This window comes from Pterocles gutturalis, unplaced genomic scaffold, assembly GCF_000699245.1.
Source record: "Pterocles gutturalis isolate BGI_N339 unplaced genomic scaffold, ASM69924v1 scaffold9277, whole genome shotgun sequence".
Taxonomy (NCBI): domain Eukaryota; kingdom Metazoa; phylum Chordata; class Aves; order Pterocliformes; family Pteroclidae; genus Pterocles; species Pterocles gutturalis.
The window spans coordinates 1-15,061 of record NW_010110195.1 but is presented as its reverse complement, the minus strand read 5'-3'; the positions used below and the strand labels follow the sequence as shown (position 1 = coordinate 15,061).

The 15,061-nt window shown below is 44.0% G+C and overlaps 1 protein-coding gene across 1 annotated transcript; it reads right to left on the bottom strand.

Moving 5' to 3' along the window:
- Positions 1-10,990: 10,990 nt before the first annotated feature.
- Positions 10,991-14,993, bottom strand: ADI1 (acireductone dioxygenase 1; the record flags this gene model as incomplete). The annotated part of the gene is made up of 3 exons (XM_010073244.1): positions 10,991-11,205; positions 12,944-13,123; positions 14,808-14,993. Coding segments are annotated over 3 exons (489 nt in total), but the record flags the coding sequence as incomplete, so codon positions are not given.
- Positions 14,994-15,061: the final 68 nt, after the last annotated feature.

Sequence of the window (15,061 nt, the reverse complement as noted above, 5' to 3'; positions counted from 1 at the left end):
TCAGTGGCATTACTACAGAATCTGTTGCCTGTAACAGTTCTATCATTGTGAAGAGTTTGTGTGTAGCTAGAGACCGCTTCATCCCTGCAAGTCTGTTACTGTTTAGTTATTCTTCATTACAGTGTACTATATATATATACAGTCAATTACTCAGATCGTTTTTATAAGAAAAACTGAATTTGACCTTATAGTGTCTTGATGATTGTTACAGTTTTTCAGTAATTAGTGAGCAAATCACGAGCTAATTTCATCAGCTAAGAGTTATTGACAGAGTATCAGTACATATATTACAGAAATGAAATTCAGAATGCACTTCTTCACTTGCTTCTGCTGTGTGTGTCTCATTTTGCCCCCATCAAACTATTGAGTATTCTATCTTTGTATGTCCACTGCTCTCAAAGGAGATTTCTTGATAACCACTGTACAGAATCACAGCATGGTTCAGGTTGGAAGGGACTGGTGGAGGTCATCTGGTCTAGTCCCCCAATCAAGCAGGACCACCTAAGGCAAGTTGCCCAGGACCATGTCCAGAGAGCATGTGAGGGAGTCATACAGTCCCCCACAGTACAAATTTCCCACAGTACGAGGGAATGTATTTACATTCTGGAAAACTGTGGGTGGGAGTGGAGGATTTCTCTATTCCCAAACTAATGCTTGCTTCAATACTTCTTTCCTGTCTCCCACTCTCTGTCCAACATCTCTACCTGGATGTCACCGGCAGATGCCACAAGGTTGTTCTAGGAACCCCTTAACTTGTGCACATGTATTTCAGCTCTTATTATACTACAGCTGTCTTCCTCATGCCTACCCTAGAGCCTGTGGATTCCTCTCAGTGTAGACAGGCATAGCTGCTCCGCTCTGGTATTCTGCCAGTTAGGCAGAGTGGAAACACAGCCCATTTCAGCTCAGTTCCTCTCCTTTCCACGTTACCAAGGGAAAACACCATGCAGAAAGTATTTCCCAGGGAAAAGGATGGAGAGACTGAGGCAGAGATGTCTAAGGGTTAGGCCACACAGCATGGAAGCAAATAGGGTGATGCACAGCAGGACAGACGGCAGTTATCACTGTGTGACAGTACCAGCATACAGTGATTCTAACATCCCTTGGAACACAGATTTTTGGAATCACCGTAGCACTGTGGTATCAGTGTATTTCACACCTCTGCCACATTTCTGCCTTAACCTGTATTATAAAGATTCAATCCAGATACTCCTATTCCTTGTACATGAATACAATATACACATCTTTTCATTTATTTTTATTGTTTTGAGATTTAATGTTTGGCAATTGGAGTAGCTTCTTGTCATAAATCACTGCCATGGGACAATTCTTAAACTGTATCTGTTAATTTTTTTTATACCACATCTATCAATTAATTCTTGCCATCTCTAAATACCCCTACCTGTATTTTTAAGTAACTAATAACCCATTTTTTTATGCTGGTCCAACTGGAGATACTGTACAGTGGCCAAACAGTTGTCCTCAAAAAATCAGGTTTTTGAAAACTGCTGCAAGCTGGACATGCAAAAAAATGAGGAACCGTAAAAATCACCAGGCACTTCAAAAGATGGAAGACTACAGCTCATACAGAGAATTTGTTCCATTTTCACAGGATAGACATGCTTCATGTGTCATACTTGCACACTGAAATTCTGGCTAGTGATATACCTAACAACTGAAAAAAATTAAATCAGTTGGTATTTCTGTTTCTGGCTTGGCCTCTAGGTTCCATAGCTGGATCTGAATTAAACTTGTGCAGCATCTGGGTAGGTCTGTCCTAAGGTACCACTGCTAAACTCAAAAATGAAAGATTCAGCACCACTTGCTTCAGCTGGGTTTAAACACCATTTACAGATCTTTAGTGGATATTAAAATAGAGTGAAATAAAAGTAGTTACATTTGCATTACTCTTTATGAGGTTTTACATTTGTTTTAAATATTGCTGTGATTTTAGACAGGGTTTAACAGTAATTGGACAAATTCTCAGTTAATGGGATAACTGAGTTGAAATCCGTGTAGTTTTCAGTTTGTCACAACTATTAATCTGATCTGGTGTGTTACTCACTGTAACTCGTTGTAAGTAATTTTAGTACTCTCCAGCATAGGTCACTTTTCTTGGGCATGGGGTTTTTTAGGGGGTGATAGAAAAAAAAACCTGGTATGTAACCATCATTGTTCTCAAGGGCTTTGAGAGCGCTGAACAATTTACCAGAGCATGTAGTGACAGGACAAGGGGCGACAGTTTTAAACTAAAAGAGGGTAGATTTAGATTGGACATAAGGGAGAAATTTTTCACTATGAGGGTGGTGAGACACTGGAACAGGTTGCCCAGGGAAGCTGTGGATGCCCCATCCCTGGAGGTGTTCAAGGCCAGGCTGGATGAGGCTTTGAGCAACCTGGGCTAGTGGAGGGTGTCCCTGCCCACGGCAGGGGGGTTGGAACTTGATGATCATTAAGGTCCCTTCCAACCCAAACCATTCTGTGATTCCAGTTAAAAAACTTTACAATTATGTGTAAATTAATATCTTTCTTATAAGAGAGATTCCCATGCATTTAGCTGAAGGTCAGGTGTCATGTTATATTGTCAGGCTATTGTCTGTGCTTTCAGGAAGCTTGATTTGTCTTTTCCAATTCTAAGTGAAAGCAGCATGATCCACCATCATCCAGTATGCTGAAGCCACTTGCCTTTTCATAATCGAGGACTGAAATGTTTCCTTTTTTGATTCAGTAGTGCCTTATACTCACTGCATGTATAAATGACAGCCTGTGTTCTGATCGGCAGAGAATAAAAATTTGTGGTCCCAGTCAGCATCAAATAACCATTAAAAAAGAAACACCCTGAAAACATAATCCCCCTGTTCTCTGAGTTTCTCTAAATTCTAATTCATATGTATTATTACATAGGGCTCACTTCAGTATGTTTACTGTGTTCTTATTAGTAGAAGCTTTTACTTGGATAAAAATGCCAGTAGAGGAGACTTGGACTGGATGACCTCTAAGCTCAGTGAGCCATTAAAGAAGTGACATCCTGGTAGACTTGCAGAATAATTAAAATTTAAATGCAAAGGCATATTATCACTGCTGGATGTATGCAAATTGTTAACTGTTTATAAAATGCAAGAAAGAATGTCAATGTCACCTTATGGTTTGGATTTAATATATATATAAGTTAAATGTTTGAATTTCCTATATTCAGACAGTTACACATCTGAATGCAGTATATAGTGTTAAAGCATTAAAGCTAAGGACAAAATTTGTCCTCAAAACATTAATTACACCAGGCAATCCTGCTAAATTCAATGAATTCAGCTGAATTTAATGAGGGTTCCTGGTGTAAATGAGGGCAGAGCTCAGTTCTCAAACACTGCATGCGTGTGTCGTTTGGCTAAGTGAGAAAAGCTGTGGAAAGTATAGCCTGAACGAGCCGATTGTTGTATTCAAGTCTTAAAGCTTAATGTGCCTCAACAGAAGTTTTGCATTTAAATTTCCTCTTTTATTAAAAGAGGAGCAAAGAAGCTGTACTTCAGACATTCGGATAATTACATTATGCCGAGAGACCCTGATCCTCAAAAGGACTTAAGCATCTATCTGCCATTTCTAAGTACCGAACTGCAGTTCAGGTGATCATGGATGCCCCAACCAGCTGGTTGTTTACATTTTCCTGGTGCCTCATTTTTTGGACTGGACCCATTACATGTTCCCCAAAAGGCATGTGCAGACATGCCTGAAACTCCACAATGGACTTCAGCCAGCGTATTGGAAAGGATGATCGTTCCAGCACCTGCCTCATCCTTCGTGTCAGCAAGAGCACTCGTGCAGCCATGCACAAGCTGGATGAGCTCACTGACGCAGTAAAAAAACTCACCAAGCCAACAAACACCCCCTTCGGATTTATCTTCATCCTGAGGCTTCCAACACAACCATGTGCTGGGAATAACCAGATTTTCTGCACTGCAGCGCAAGGTTTTCTGCACTGCAGTGGTCTAAGAAGTGGTAGACAGACAATCCTTTACTGAAGCCTTTGCTGCAGGTGACTTGCAAATCAGACTGGAGAGAGGAATAAGCAGGGTATAGGCTGCATGCACAGCTAAGTTATGTCTGTCCTATTTGTGCATCACCTGATGCACTCAATCGTGGGCATTGTAGCCGTCCAACAGAAGTTTGCAAGATACACAATACCCCCATCTCCAGTCATATTCAGCTGTAGTAAGAAACAAATTCACTCTTTGCTTCAATTTGCAATCAAGAAACCTGTGAAAACAGGACTGAAGATCAAATAAGAGATTTAAATTTATTCTGAATAGGTAGAAGCAGCCAGAACCAACCTGAGGTTGCTCAGGTAGGCCAGGGAAACTCTGAAGATGTTAGAACAAGGTGAGGTTTATCCATTAGCTCATATCTACAATATATGCTGAAAGGAAGATGTCATCTAGCCCTTCCACATACCCACTTAACAAAACATTGGAAAAAAAGGTATTTTACCAGTGAGGTACTTCACATTGTAGGAACCTTCACGGAGTTTTCAGCATATGAACAGCAGCTCAGTTTCGCTGAATGCAAACAAGCTCCAGCACTAACTTTCAGGGAATGACAGTGGAAAGCTGCTTTCCCGCATAGTTCTCCCAGTCAGCTTGGCAATTACAAACTTAGAGATTCTCATCTTTTCAAGGGGTGTGTGAGATGGTCACAATCCCAGTGTTAGGGAGAAACAGAAAGGAGCAAGTGGGGAGGAGGACCCAGGTGCTGCCTTATCCAAGCTGTTCTAAACCAACACCCCATCCTGTCCTGGCTTTGGGCAGTCATTTGCAGATGTTTATTATCACAGAATCATTGAATGGTTTGGGTTGGAAGGGATCTTAAAGATCATCTAGTTCCAAGCCCCTGCCCTGGGCAGGGACACCTCCCACTAGCCCAGGTTGCTCAAAGCCTCATCCAGCCTGGCCTTGAACCCCTCCAGGGATGGGGCATCCCCAGCTTGCCCGGGCAACCTGTTCCAGTGCCTCACCACCCTCACAGTGAAAAATTTCTTCTTAATGCCTAGTCTAAATCTACCCTCTTTCAGCTTAAAGCCCTTACCCCTCATCCTATTGCTACAATCCCCAATAAAGAGTGCCTCCCCATCCCTCCTGTAGGCTGCCACAAGAGCAGAGCAGAGGGGGAGAATTACCTCCTTTGACCTGCTGGTCACACTTGATGCAGCCCAGGACACAGATAACTTTCTGGGCTGCAAGCGCACACTGCCAGCTCTTGTTGAGCTTTTCATCTACCAGCATCCCAAAGTCCTTCTCCTCAGAGCTGCTCTCTATCCACCCTCCACCCAGCCTGTATTTGTGCTTGGGATTGCCTCGACCCACGTGCAGGACCTTGCACTTGGCCTTGTTAAATTTCATGAGGTTGGCATGGGCCCACCTCTCAAGCCTGTCAAGGTCCCTCTGCATGGCATCCCTTCCCTCCAGCATGTCAACTGCACCACACAGCTATATATGAGTGCCATTAAAATAAATCCATCCAAAAGCCAGCAATAATAGCTTGTAGTTTGTGCACAAAGAGGGGGAAAATGGGATGCTTAAAGCAGGGAAGGAAGGAGGGAGAGGGCTCCTCTCTGGCTTTTAAAAATTGTCAAAACTGATAAACTGAAAATACTGAAGTAAAAAGCTGCAGAATAGATTACTAGAGCTGTTTCCAAAAAAAAAAAAAATCCACTATTTGAGCGCAGGGTGTGAGCAAGTACTTCAGATGCTGGCACACACTGCAGTAGCAAGCAGCAGGACCAAGCCCAGGGCTCAGGTAGCAGCCTGTGCATAACCTGGCCACTGCTTTGTGTCCCCTTGCTGCAGCATCACCGAGAACAGCTTCCCTCTTTCCCATCAACAACAAGCCAGCTTTAAGTTGCCTGAATCATTTGGGGGGAAAAAAAAAAAAGCCTGAAGGTGTCCAGGCTCCAATGCCTGTGATCACAGGGGAAACCGAAGCCCAGAGCTTGGCTTGGCTGCTCAGGGCCGTGTCCGCAACCAAAGGCAATCCCGCAGCACCAGAGAGGCACCGAGCGTACCCAGTTTTCTACCAGCTGATGCAGCGCATTGACAGGCACAACAGCTATCAATCAGTACCCTGAGGAGCAGCACAGACGACAATGAAATGGAGGGGCACATTTCAAAATCAGCACAGGTATCCCAGAGAGAACTGCAGTGGGGGAAGCCAGCACTGACAGAGATCCACAGCCCTTTCACTGCTGAATCTTTCCTTAAGCATTTTGGTTTTCAAAATTTTGCTTCTTGTCTTATATGGGTATTTATACAATTAATAAAAAATGAGAGCTAGTGTCTGACGTCAAAAATAGGTTTTTCAAATTGCAGGTAAAGCAGAGTACCTTCTTGCAAACACACAAAATGTTTTGGGAATCAAGCTGTAAAGCCACAATGAGTGCAGCAAATCAGATAAAATCTGAGTCTTTGAGCTAGGAATATTTTAACTGTAACACTAATTCATCCCCCAATGAGGCGATAGGTTTGTCTGGCTTCAGGAAATAAAAGACAACTGGCAGTGACCCTGTTTTGGGGAGAGGGGAAGGACTCCGCAAATTTATTTAATTTTGACAGGAAAGACTCCCAAACAGACAATGTCATTTTCAAGCATAGCATAGGTCAGGTCCACAGCCTCTGCCTGGCCAAATATCTAAATCCATGATTTGGCTCCTAGGGATGTTCTGCAGCTGCCACCTCAGTCTTTATGTGCAGTGGTGTCTGCCAGCTGATATTAAAAGATTGCTTTGTCAGGAAACCGTCCCTTCTCATAAGTTCCTAGTTCAAGCTAAATCCTGGAGTCAGAAACCAGGTAGGAAAGTGCCTGTTCTGCCAGCAGAACCCGATGCATTAAGATTTTATACTTGTCAAGTTCAGCAACTAGGACAGGCAGCTACCGGCTCCTGCAGCCACCTGGAAGCCCCTGAGAGAGAGACACCCTTCACCATCAGCATCTCCCTGCAGGACTAAGTGCCTGGTGTGGATGTCACTCCTTAACTATTAACTGGCTGGGAAATGTGTTTGCATTAAGATACCCAGCCAAAGACACTTGCCCTGGGATACACAACATGGAGGGCAGCATCACAGATTTTGCAGACACCTATTTGTCCACCTAATTTACTAAAAAACCCACTGACCATCCACAGCTTTCTTTGAGCCCACTCACAGAAAACAAGGCCATGGCTCTCTCAAACTGGTCATGAGAAACTGGGGTATATGCCACTTGGGAAAAGTCTGGATCAAAGTGGAAAATAATACATAGGTACCAAAAGCTATCTTCGAAGCCTTCAATTCAGTACCATTTCCTACCTTTTTCTAAAAAAACTCTAATCCTGGAGGAGTTGAAATATTCCCCTTGCCTGAGTTAATGCTACCAACGTGATGATGCTGGACCCACTTACATAAATTTTCATACTACATCAAGGCACCAAGATTTTCCACTAGCTGCAGTAAAACAGACTCATGTTTTTGGACCAAAAATCGATTTCACTTTGCACTTTTAGATATGTGGTATGTGGGGGAAAAAAAACCCACAACAACAAAAAACACCCGCACCCAAACACAAAAAATTGCCATGAAAATAAACTGTGTCTTTCATCTGAAGGAACAGTATGTTCTCCCTCCCTCCTCTCCACTCTCTGCAGGGTTTTCTATTAATGTTTTTTTCTGGACAGCTGTTTCCTCCCAGTGTAATCTCCCATGTAATCTCTTCACAGGTGTAGAATCTTTATACCAGCCCCTAATTGCTTTTTTCCTGGCTGACAAAAAAACACTTTCGGAGGCCAAAGCTTTCACCCTTCCAAAGACACCTATAGCACTAAAGGGCATGGACTCAAAGTGTTGACAGTAAGACCCCCACAGCCCCCACCATCTCTCAGCAGCAGAATGCATTGTGCTATGAAAATGATGAATGATCTTCAGTGGGTTGATCGTGCATTATTCCTGACAGCCAGGAGATGGGAGCTGTACCAGGTGTATATATTCCTCCAGAGAGGCAACAAACCAAGGTGGTTCAGTCCTGCTTCCCAGGTCACATCCGACATCCACAAGCTGTTGAAAGCAGCCGCTTCAGTGTCCATCCCTCACCACTGTCTCCAAACTGTAAATCTCTCCTGAGGAGAGTGCATTACCTGCTCTCTCCTCCCAGTCACTCTCCCAGTCTGTTACAGGATGGCTGTGCTGTAAACAGGGTTCCCGAGAGCCCTCGCCACTGCCTCCGCTTCTCCTTTTGCAGAGAGTGAGCAAAAGAGAAAGGCTCATTGGAGGAATGAACAGTCTCATATTGACTTCTGTTAAAAAAAATAAAAGCAGAAGGAAGATGAATTAGATTGGATACTAGGGACTGACGACTGCACCAGGAGAAAGCAGTCATCTCGCCACTGCCTCCACTTCTGCTTTTGCAGAGAGTGAGCAAAAGAGAAAGGCTCATTGGAGGAATGAACAGTCTCATATTGACTTCTGTTAAAAAAAAGCAGAAGGAAGATGAATTAGATTGAATACTAGGGACTGACGACTGCACCAGGAGAAAGCAGTCATTTTGCTTTACATTCGGAAATACAATTTTCTGTGGCATATAAGTCAAGGAAATAAAACTTGCTGCAGGCAGTAACTGTCATTTATTCCTGTAGCTGTACTTTGAAAAATCCCCAAAGTTTATTCTGGGACCAGGATGTCCCAGTGTGCTGTACAAGAGGACACTCAAGTGCTTCTTCCAGGCAAGTGGCACACAAATCCCCAAACCGATGAGGCACACGGCACAGCACAGCGTCCATCAAGCCTACCCCCTGTGTGTCTGACTATAGTTAAACTTCATACTTGCTAGTAACACTGATTTTTCAGTCAGGCTTATGAACCACTGCACAAAAGCCAGTGCAGGCTGAACGGAGCGCGGGGTGGGCTTGCTTTCTGCAAGTTGGGCTTGTGCCTGCACCCCCTCCCACAAACTGAGCCTCTGCTGGCATCTCATCCAGCTTGCAACCCAAGACACTAAGGCAGGAAATGCTTGCCTTTTTTATTCACCCTTTTCAACTTTCAAGATAAAAGCTAGAACAATTTCACTTCAAAATTGCAACTTTGTTTTCAGAAACACTTAAAAGAAATAAAGCACTGAAAAATGGTTAAAAGTAATGCTGCTACAAAACGAGGAACACATTGTTACCTGATGAAGAAGGGCTGTGTGCACACCCATAGGGAACAACAGCGGGAAACTCCAATTGTCTACAGCCTGCTACTTCAGGAAAATTCCTGTAAACCTGAATTTCAACATCTTTCTAGAGTCATGTTTATTCAGGAAACTGCAAGACAGCAGCTTGTGTCTGGCTGAAATCAGCACACAGGCTGCAGCCAGCACAGAGCCCATGCTCTCAGCACCCGCGGAGAACTGGAGCAAGCGCTACACCTGCCCAGCTGATATCATTTGCCATCGTAAAGAAAAAATTCACACCAAAGTGCTTCTATGCCATCGCTGAGGACCCTGCATGTCCACAGGTCATGTAACCACAAAGCATTTACTGAAAACTGGACCAGCATTTCTAAGCCTACTCTTCTCAGTTCACAGCTAAAGAAACCGAGGCACGCGGTTAATTGTTTGTCCCATGTTTCAGAAAGAGTCAGTAGCACCACAAGGAATAAAGGCCAATTAACAACTACAGTAACATTGTTGTTCAATGTGTCCTTAATGCCAGCGCAAGAAAAAAAAAAACCCTGCACCCAAGTCAAAGTAATTTTATTAATAACTCACACGAGCAAATTGTTACATTTTACTGAAAGAAAACCACAGCTTTATGTACCAGGACAGAACTAGGGAAGCTGCATACTAAAATGCTGATTATGCAAATTTATCTTATGAACATTTTTAGACAAGAATGAAGCAGGGTTTATTTTCTTTAATTAAAAACAGAATCCTACATAGTTCATTAGTATGGATCCAGAACAGAATGAATATTAATGTAGCCCACCTCTCCCAATTCTACCTGCCAGAAATATCAAGGAAAAAAAGGTTAGAAAATGGATTCCTGAGCAATTTTAAATGCAACTGACTAAAGTCACAGTAAGGCTGGTGGCATCATTGAAAGGTCACAGTGAGCAGGGAAGTCTTTTTGACCAGAAAAAGGCAAATTATACTGCCACCTTCAAAAAAGAAAGAAAGAAGATGTCGGGAACTACAAGCTGGCCAGCCTCGCTGCAGTCCCTAGGCAAATTCAGGCACAAGCCATTTTGGAAGCTGTTCCAGGCACATGAAATTCCAGGTGATGGGGAGCAACCAGCCAACACCAATTTACCAAGGGCACATTCTGCCAGGCCACCCTGACTGCCTGCCACCCAAGTGGCAGTGACTGGCTCTGTGGTGGAAGGAAACAGCCGGTGTCATTCACCTTGACCACAGCAAGGCTTTCAACAGCGTGTCCCACCGTAACCGTGTACAGGCAGACTGAGAATATGAACTACAATGTGGGTGAAAAACTGCTGGACCATCAGGCTCAAAACAGTCAGTGGATCGAGTCTAGCTGTCAGGTGGGTACAAGTTGCATTCTTCAGTAGTCAAAACTAGGGCAGACTGTCGAGCATCTTCCTTAATAGCAAAGATCCCACCTGAGGACACCGGTTTGTCTAGACAGAAGAAGATAAGACTGAGGAGATCTGACTACAGCTTCCCACTAGAGAAGGGACTGCAGAGAAGACAAAGCCAGACTCTTCTCAGGCATTCAGTGAAAGGGCAAGAGACAACAATTGCAAGCTGCGACCAGGGAGCTGGCCGTGAAGAACAAATGCTTGCCCACGAGAGCAGCTAAGTGCTGGAATGGGTACCCAGACAGCCTGCAGAACCTCCACCAATGGAGGGTTCCAGACCTCAAGGTCTTGAGCAACTTGGTCCAGCTGACCCAGTATTTTGCAGAGGGTTGGACTAGATGACCTCCAAATGACCTTTCAACCTATTTTTTTCTATGATTCTGTGATTCTAAGTGTATACGTAAATAGAAGTCTAATCAGTGAAAAGCCACCAGTCACGTTTACTCTGATAGGCCTTTAGGCTGTTCCATCTGTCAGGTCTCAGTCACCACTACTGTGCTTCTTCAGCCAAAAACTTCAAATACTGTTTCCGAGCAGGAAAATCATCAGCTGGTCTGTTGTATGGTGTCCAGACAGGTTCTCCAACGAATAGCCTCATTGCCTTCACGTAATTCTGTCAAAGAACAAGAAGTCACAAGTATTTTAAGATCTCCTTTCCGTGGGATCTTCATTCTGATGTTAATGGTTTCATTTGTACTTCTGTAGCAAATTTTGAAACCATTTCAAGCTGCACCAAAAGCTTCACTTGTTCCAGAAAATTGTGGCACTATGCTGCTGTTCCTGCTCCCAGCTACTGCAATGGGAGATTTTGCACCTATGCAGCATTATACTGTGCCACAATCAGTGCCTCCAGATCGGGTAGAGACAGTACTTTTCCCCATTTCAAAGAAACAAAACAAATATCTTGTCTTATGCAAATAATTTTGTGCTGGATCCACAATACTGAGCAATGCAGCATCTAAATTGTACTTGCTTAGTGAAACAACAGCAATCAGAATACCCAAGATGGTTACACAGTGACAGAGGAATACCAAAGGCTTCAAAGTGACAGTGAGAAAAGCTGAATGGGGAGCGCATAAACTAGCCAAAAAAATAATGCTATGGGAAGTGAAGAGTCTCCAGATTCCAAAAGGAAAAGGAACAGCCCCTGCCACCAGCTAACCAAAAGTATGCCAGGTGTGAGGTACAGCTGTGGCGGCAGACAATGGGATTTCACATGCTGCAGAAGTGCTACAAGCACTGAGCTACGGGGAACTGTCCTCCTCTGTCAGCTGTGCTACAGGTTTAGACCCTGCCTATTTTGTAAACACTACTAAGAGCTTATCTTGCACCCAGGTGCTCAGCAATGTCAAGAATAAAGTTAGGTACCTAAACAACTGAGCTGCAAAACGCAAGGGTCTAGAAGTACCTGAAGAACTGACTTTGAAGATGGCACTTCTGGACTAAAATTCCTGAAGTGTACAACCATTTAACATTTCTTGTGGATTCAACCCACAGCCCCTGACATTTTTACTATGTAAAGAAAAAGCCTTAAACTAGCAGTTGTAGCTGATTCACTCTGGATCTCAAAATGCAGACATGAAAAGGCAGGTTTTTCACCAAAGCAGCATCTCCCTTTTTTACATATATGACAACAGCTACCTGGACAGCTGATTCAAAACTATGAAATTCTCAAGACTATGCCAGACACGGGATTTTGCCATACAGGAGAGAGCACACATTTCCCCATTTTCCAGGGGTAATGCTGAGGTTACAAACATATTTACAAAAGCCCACGAGGAAAGGCATGCATATCAGGACTGCACGCGCCAATCTCACAATCCCATTGCCAAAAATACCCTCCAAATGCTGGCCACCTCCTGTGAAGCCAGCACCCAGTCTGGCACATGCTAGCTGCAAGTAGTGGCTCTGAACTCTTAAATCCTTCTTTCCGTGAAGGTGAACTTAGCGCCCACGAAAACTGCCACTGCTGCACACAGATATGCTCTGTCTATCCCTACGAAGATACACACAAGGCAACGCAGAATCATCCATCTCCACCTCAACTGACAGTGGGGGCAACTGTGGGAGGGTCAGTCACAGGGCTTGGCTCTCACACCGCTGCCACATAAGATATGCTACAGATATCACGTGGCAATGACTTGCAGTTACAGCTGATGAGAGGAAGCTGGATTTGTGACCTGGAGATGAAAGGTTCAGATGCTGTAAATTATTTAGTATTTTTCATATTCCTACTTCATATTTAATATGTTTTGCTAATGAACTGCAACTCTCACGGTATGTAGTTACTAATGTGATAAATACTCGCACGGATTTGTCATGAAAATTTACAGTAATATATAACAACCTACGTTCTCATCCAGTGTAAATCGGTGATATATGCCAGCAGGGAGGGTTATCATGTCTCCTTTTTCCATGGAAATCCGGATCCATTTGTCATCCTTGTCTCGAACATCAAAATAGCCAGACCCATCTAAGATGTAGCGAATTTCATCGTCTACGTGTAAATGTTCTTCATAAAATGTTTTTATCTAGGAAAAGCAACTGTATCTTAAAACTACTGAACAGAGAAAAATTGCAAAGAAATCTGGTAGACACGTGGCAAAGCAGACAAAGGCTTTCATAGGGTAACTGCACTGTGATTTAACTAACAGTTGAGACCAGCATGGTTAAAATGGCCAATCCAGCCAGCCAGACCCAGTCTCAGGACACTTCTAAGCAGGCTGCTGCATTTCCTTTGGAAGGTACCTCTGACAAAAGCAACAGCTACAGCTGTACATGACCAGGCTCTGAATAACACTAACACACCCACTTGAGAGAGGGGTGGATAAAGGTTCCCACCACAGGATTTGGTCCTCGCAGTTGTTCAGTCTAATGATTTTGTGCCTTTTTTTTTTCCTGACGTGCAAAAATCACACCCACTTGAGAGAGGGGTGGATAAAGGTTCCCACCACAGGATTTGGTCCTCGCAGTTGTTCAGTTTAATCAGTTTAATGACTTTGTGCCTTTTTTTTTTTTTCTGACATGCAAAAATAAAAGAGCTACAGATTATCCCCCCCTCTTTTACACTGGTGTAGGGCTGAATTAGCCCCACAGGCTACTACGACTCTAAGTGAAAATGCAGTTATTGCCAAACATGGCCCATCTGTGGCAATCTGATGCAAACAGCATGTCATTCCTGCCCCCACAAGAGTGAGCCCCAACTCAAGGCTCTCCCTCCTCCCCAACTGCAGCAGCAACATTTTAGTTTTTTCTGGAATGGTGAATTATCTGTACATTTCCCAGCACAGAACAAAACATGCTTTAAACGTCCGATTAACAGAGACCTGAGCGGGTCAGTGCACAGAGACCAGGGCAATGCCAGGCACTACCATGCATTCATGCCTGGATGCTGTTTAGCCGCACTAGCACAGGTGTCCCTGAGTGAGTACAGATCCAGCATGGCAAGGTGAGCAAAAGGCCACATACCCTGTCAATAACAGCCTGTCTTCATGTCAGTTAGAACCCACCCAGGCAACCTGAGTTACTGCCTAATTCACCTTCTTATCAATTTGAAACCAGTATAACACAAAGGACCTAAAACAAACTGGTAAGCGAACTGTGATGAAAATATGGAAGCGCCACTGGGTTGCTGTCCTCAGGTCAGAGCAGCATGCCAGCACCCTGAGGCCAGGGGGGAGAAAGCTCCTTCCAGGATGCTCATCTGACAGCCTGTTTCAGCTGTTTGGAAATAGCCAAGGTACCAGCTTTTCAAGTAAAAAGAATCACCTTGTACAGGGAATGTACCCCTCCGACTCTGTGAGGTTAACATTCCCTTTGAAAAGATGTATTTTGCAAGCAGCCATTAGGATGTTTCAGCCTTCAAAGCCCATGCCCAGCTGGCAAGTGCCTGCCTTCCTCCCTGGGAGGCTCTCTGAGGACAGGTCAGCATCAGTGGGCTCTGCTGGTCGGAATCTTATTTTTGAAACGACAGAGTGATGGAAGCTATCCTTAAAACCTTTGAAGGCAGTCTACAGAGGCAAAAGGCCCATGCTACTTTTAAAATAATATCAAAAATGCTTCTTTAATGTTAAGGACTTCATTACAGGATGCATTTTACACCTGGAAATCTCACTTCTGAGCCCCCGCTCAGGGTGCAGGTGTTGAGAAGAGGGCTGCACACTCTAGTGGCAGACTTCGATGCACAAACCCTCACTGAAAGCGAGTCTCGCATACCTTTTCCTCATAATTTGGAAGGCTGTCTTTATGTATGGTTATTATATCCATCCAAGAATAATTTTCCGCTCTCCGAATCTCTTTCAGACATGGATCAGTCTCATAGTTATCAGCATCCAACTGAAAAACAGGCAGGGGAAACACAAATGCATTCAGGCACAACCGTTGAAGACGCAGCTCAGGACACTAGCGTGGAAAAACCAGAGTGGTCAGGAGCGGCAGTGGAGGGGAGGTCGCTGCGGGGCAGGGAAGCC